The following is a 6,000-nucleotide window of genomic DNA, read 5'->3' as shown; positions in this document are numbered from 1 at the left end:
ACGAGCGGGGGAGGGACAAAGAGAGAGTGGGACAGAGGATCCAAAGCGAGATTCAAACTCACGAACTGTGAGATCATGACCTGAGCCAATGTTGAATGCTCAACTGACTGAGCCCCCCAGGTGCCCCAGTACTTTGTTTTTATTTGTCCAGCATCCTGCCTCTGCCTATTTCTCCTATTAACACAACTCCCTTCTCGGGGAGAATGGCTACTTTCCTCACCTTGACCCAGGGTCCCCGGGGCCAGGCCCTTGCAGAACTCCACCTCCCTTCCCTCCGTGTTTTGTGTAGGGCTGCTCTGGGACCCAAGGTTGCCCCAGTCACATCCTTCTCTGAGATTTTACATACAGGTGATACCAGAGACTTACTCTGTGCCTGGGGGTTTCAGTGGCCTGGTGTCATGTCACTCCCCTGTGACACTCTTTGAAGCAGGAGAGAGTGAAGTGGCCACTCTGGACAGAGGTGACACAGGATAAACGCGTCTACTTTTGTAAGGTGACCACAGCTTCGATCTCAGTGCCATCCTTTTCAGGCGTGTCTATGTAGCTTTTAGTTTTATTTCATTCATTTATTTTCCTAATGTAACTAGACCATGTTTATTGTGGACAATTTGGAAAAATGGAAATGAGCCCCACAGAGAAAATCATTACCGTTTTAATCTTTTTCCTTCCAAACGTTTTTCTTTGTCAATGTATTTTTAAAAAGTCTTGAGGTTTTACTAAATGCAGGTTTTGTCACTGAGTGCTTCCATGCAGGTCAAAGCTGGCATTTCCAATACATGGCCTGGGCCACGGGCTCTGTCCGGAAGGACAGAAGATACGCGTCTTTGGCAGTAGGTTTATCTCTTACTCCTGTGGGTTGGTCCCCGCACCTCTGTACAGACAGAGGAACCTCCCCACAGGCCCGGGGCGGCACTCAAGGACTCCAGTGGTGTTTGGGTCACCCAAGGACAACAGAAGGGATTCCCTTCTTCAAGTGACAACAGTGTGAAAACCATCCGGGCTCCTCCTGCTTCCCCCTACCATCCCCAACTTTAGTACTAATGCCCCCCCCCCCCACAATGAGCCAGCTGTTTCCACACGGGAGTTTAGGTTAACTGACTTTCTGGACTTCAGTTTGGTTTGCCCTGCCATGTGGGGTTTTGGTGACTGAAGAAAAAAACAGAATAAAGGATTCCTTTTGAATTAAAGACCAACAATCAAATGCAACAAGCAATAGTTTATTTATATTTTTAAAAAAAGAAAAGAAAAAAAAGAGAACAGAAAAGAAAAACCAACATCTTTTTACTACATTGTATAGATTAAGTAAAAATACCTGTATTCATATATATGTATATACATAATGCATATATATATATATACACACATATACACACATGTAATGTAACATTAAAATTACACGCTTCTCAGGACAGAAGAATTAGGACGTGTTCCCTCACTTCAACCTAAAATCACCGCAGGAAATCTCGCTTCCTCGCATTCTTTGTCGGACTTCACAGACAGGAAGTCATCGAACCAGGATCTACATGTGAAAACCATCTGCTCCGCGCAAATGACAGCGGACTGCCACCGAGCAGGAGTCAGGGGTCTGCTGAGTCCTCCCGCAGACCTTCCTTTCCTGCAGCTGTGTCACCTTCTACCTGAGATGAGCGGGAATGATCAGCGGACACTCTGCGGGTTCCGCGTGGACGCGCAACGTTGACGTTTACACAAGAGCAGCAAGGACGTGTCTTACCATGAAAACAACACTGTGTGTGAAATCACTCTAGAAGAGGATTCCTTCCTCCCCTTTCCGTGTGAAATGAAACACAAAAATTTCTGGAAAAACCACAACTCAGGGGGGAGCACCTCAGGCGGTGATCAGCAGACAGCAGGGGACAGAGAGGGAGCGTTCCCTGGATGGTCTCAGACACAGCCTCTTCTGCAAAGGCCTCACACGTTGTCTGTTTGTCAGTCAGACAGCGGGATTCCACACATGGGAGTCTGTCCTACAAATATCAAAGGGATAAGACGAGGACATGGTCTGACAAGGAAAAGACTATAAGAAACACATTTGGGATACATGTGCTTTTTTTTTTTTTTTTTTTTAGGACAATTCATACAGTAGTTAAAAAAATTTCATTGAAAAGTTAGGAATTCCAGTAAAATTATCAGTAAGAAGCAAGGTGCTGGCGGATGAGAGATGATCTAGGACACAGGGAGGAGGGATACTGGCTTCTCAATTGGCCAAAGGACAGGCTGTGGTCTGCTCTGTAACTACAAAGACCGTTCACACACAGTGGAATGTGTGGGAGGAGGGAGGTAGTGGCAGAGAAACTGGTGAAGCAGGAGGGAGGGCGGGGACCTTCAGGATGTGGGCACAGGGAGGGATGCCAGAATTTCTGCCGGGACTATGGGCTGCATCCCCCTGCTCTGCAGTCCGAAGACACCCTGCCCAAGCCAAAGGCTGCCCTCACCGGGACACGACGGAGCTGATGGAATTATAAGATGTGCCACTGTTACAGCTGGAGTCATAGGCCTCCTGGCCATTGCCATCGAGGTTGATTTTGAACACTGAGGACGCCTTCAGTAGAAAGTCTGCTGCGTCCCGACGCCCCAGCTCCCGCAGTTTGGACATGAGGACGCCGACCGTGCTCTCGGGGTAGGAGGCCCATTCCCGGAGCAGAGCGTGGACCGGGCTTGGGAGGAACTCCTTGGAAGCCCCGTTATTGGTGTTGTACTTTGCCACAAGGTCGGGGAGACCCAAGTTCATGGCCAGAAGGCACCAGTCCTTCCCCATGGGGTCGGGCGGGTCCAGCAGACGACACAGTTTCCTCCGGGTCAGGAGGTTCAGATCTGATGCATGGATGTCCATCCCTAGGCTGGCCTGTGAATACACGTCATGACACCCAAAGCACATGATGCTGCTGAAGCTTTCCTTGTACCCGCCCATGGTGTTAGTCAGCGAGGTCTCCTTCAAGGTCTGCGCCCGGAAGAAGTCCCGTGGCTGGTAGATCATGACAGGCTCATGGTGCTCCCTCAGCTGCTGGGGGCTCAGGTAATGCTTCACTGTCAGCAACCCTGGGAGAGTGGTGGCCATGACGTTCTCCATGGTGCTGCACACGGAGTCCAGGAGGAGGCAGCACTTTATCTTTTCCGTCTCCAGCCCTCGCACCTGCACCTCAATGCCCTGGCCGTGGTTGACCAGGAGCACCAGCAGCTCGGCCCCGCGATTGGCAATCTTGCAGCCATTCACCCAAAGGCGGATGTCCGCATCTCCCTCGGTGCTCTGCTGGTGGATCCACCGACAGAGGTTCACCTGGACCTTGTGAAAGATGCCACATGGGAAGGGGGTGAGGTGTTCCACGGGGACGATACGCACGCCCCCGTAGACCCTCCCCTCATCCTCCTCATCTGTCCAGGAGCGGTGGAGGTTGTCAGTCTTGATGAGGGCAGGGATGTCCACCATGGTCCCGCTGCTCAGGTCCCGGGCACAAATGTCCATGGCATCTAGGATCTGCAGCAGCTCCTCCACATCGCTGTCAGGCACCAGGCGCTGAACGTCCTCCACAGTGTAGCGGCCCCGGTAATGGTGCAGGGCCCGTGGGGTCTCCACGGACAGCAGCTTCCCCAGGACATTGGTGCAGAGCCAGCGGGGGTCCAGGAGTAACACGTCCTGGACCGTTTCACTCTGCATGATGTTGATCTGCCAGAAGGGACAACAGGAGGTCACACAAGGGAACACAGAGGGCCAGAGGCACCAGCTGTTCAGAGCACTGAAGGAGGTGAGCAATGATAAAATCTGTGCGCATGTTGCAAAAAACGACCCAGGGCATTCATGGATCTCAGAAATCAAACACTGAGCCAAAACGCCAGCTTGAGAAGGTCATAAGAGAGATTCTGAAAGGACTACCTTTGACTTTTTAAAAAAAGGTCAAGGTAATAAATTCAAAGACAAAAAAGAGAGAGAGATGGCAGGTAAATGCAATGAGTAAATTTTGACGGGGCTCTACATCCCGAAATACACGAATAAAAGAGAAATTATTGGGACAAGTGGCAAACACTGGAGAGCGAACTATACATTCAATAACAAGGTCACATCTATGTGCTTCTGGGATGTGATCATTGTATGGTTATCCTCAGCACTCCATCTTGTTCACGTCCACTCGCTGACGCCCTCGGCTACGGGTCCCCGGGGCTCTTGGAGACTGATATACCTACCTTAGACGTGCCCGACACCGCCAGGAGGGTGAGAAGCTGGCTTTGCCCCGCCCCAACCCCGGTAGATTTGTTAAAGATAACAAAGTCTCTCCCTTTCCTGACACACAGGTGTAGCCAGGAGATCTAATTCGATGTTAGAGGTCAGTAAGTTGCACACGGACTCTTTGATCTCACCGCACTGCCCTTCTGTGCAACCCTCGCTCTATCACATCTGTAGACTAACGTCCAGACTTTGTGGAGAACAGCAGCACAGCAGGATCATTGCCTGCCATATCTCCCCGGTTAGGAAGTTACCCCAATTAAAACTGTGTAAACTATAAGGAGTCACCTGCTCTGTTTTTCTGGTCTCAATGTGGGGGATACTTGACTGTCCGTCCTCCACCCTGTAACAGTGGGAAAACACCCCGCTGCTTAGGAGATCCAGGCTAAAGTACTGAGGGGTGAAATGTCAGGATATTTGCAAAATAAATAAGTAAATAAATAGAAGAGAAAGAGACAAAGCCCATGGAGCAAAATGTAAACAACTGGTTAATTTAAGTGTGAAGTAGATGAAGATTCTTTGAGCTACTCCTGCAACTTCCCTAAAGGCTTGAGATTTTTCAAAGAGAGATTCAAACTGTGATATGAGTCCACGATATAAAATTTTAACACGCATAGGAGAAAAGGTCTGGAAAGCACCCTGGAGAGGGCAGAGAGGAAGGAGACTATAGTAGATGGCCAGAGGAGACTTGGAGCTTACCTGACCCCTTTATTTCTTTAGAAAGCAAAAGCCTGAAAGAAAGAAATATGACAAAAAGCAGAGACAACTTTGGTCTCTTTGCAACACTCACCCTCCTCTCCTCCCTCCCTGTTCAGGGCCAGGTCTACACACAGTGCTGACCCAAGGGACACTCTGTTCTCACACGGAGTCTGAGGCTCTTCACTGTTTGTACCAAGAGTACTTTCTGGTCCACACTCCGGTGACAGCTTTGAAACACCCTCTGCATATGATTCTGTTCAAACCGGTCCCTAGGTTGACAGTTCCTGGAGGGTAGAGCATCTATTTCTTGATAAGGCATTTGGTGGGGACATCATCTGCAGTTCAACCCTGGGCACTGCCGTCCCCTCAGGATCACGGGAGACAGGCTGAGACACTGGCCACACTGGAGGAGGTTAAGGGGACAGATGACTAAGGGCAGTGAGGGATCCGGGAGCAGAAACAGGCATCATGAGGATAAGTGGTGAGATGTGCATAGGACTCGGGCCTTCCTCACTAGCAGGCAGTAATAGCACTGGGGGAGAGGCTGGTGGCCAAGCAGAGGGGGCCACCTGACCGATATCTCCCTTCCTTACTCCTACCATCAAGTCTTCACTTCATCACTCACTGAAGTCTCAAGGGCGGGGAAATCTACCAGGCAGAGAGAGAAGGAGACGCAGAATCCGAAGCGGGCTGCAGGCTCAGAGCTGTCAACACGGATCCCCATTTGGGGCTTGAACTCACAAACCGTGAGATCTCGACCTGGGCCAAAGTCAGATGCTAAACCGACAGAGCCACCCAGGCACCCCAAATTCAATGACTTTAAAGTACTGCTGGAGAGGTCTATAGATTACTGGTAGTTTCAGTGAAGTTCAGAGGCTCATGCTGTCACTGCATGACACTCTAGTTCAGTTGTAATTTCAGTTGTAATTTCAAGTCTCTATGATTTACACGCACTGGCCTCAAGTCAGAGGTGGGACTGAGACTGCACAGGAAAGAAGCTCCTGGGGTCTAAAAATCTCAGAACTGCTTCTGGGCTTTCACGTTCAGAACTGCCTTTTATGGCC

General features: G+C 50.0%; 1 protein-coding gene across 6 annotated transcripts in view; it reads right to left on the bottom strand.

Annotated features, from left to right (window-relative positions):
• Positions 1 to 2,088: 2,088 nt before the first annotated feature.
• Positions 2,089 to 6,000, bottom strand: part of DAPK1 (death associated protein kinase 1) — a 187,399-nt gene continuing 183,487 nt past the window's right edge. For all 6 annotated transcript variants that reach the window (XM_030294298.2, XM_030294297.1, XM_030294296.1 and 3 more), the window contains one exon: positions 2,089 to 3,682. In XM_030294298.2, the coding sequence (XP_030150158.1) occupies positions 2,450 to 3,682 (1,233 nt within the window). In that variant the 3' untranslated portion in view covers positions 2,089 to 2,449. The remainder of the gene's footprint in view (positions 3,683 to 6,000) is intronic.

Source organism: Lynx canadensis, chromosome D4 (assembly GCF_007474595.2).
Source record: "Lynx canadensis isolate LIC74 chromosome D4, mLynCan4.pri.v2, whole genome shotgun sequence".
Lineage (NCBI taxonomy): Eukaryota > Metazoa > Chordata > Mammalia > Carnivora > Felidae > Lynx > Lynx canadensis.
Note: the sequence above shows the minus strand (reverse complement) of the source record. Positions and strands in the feature narration are given on the sequence as shown.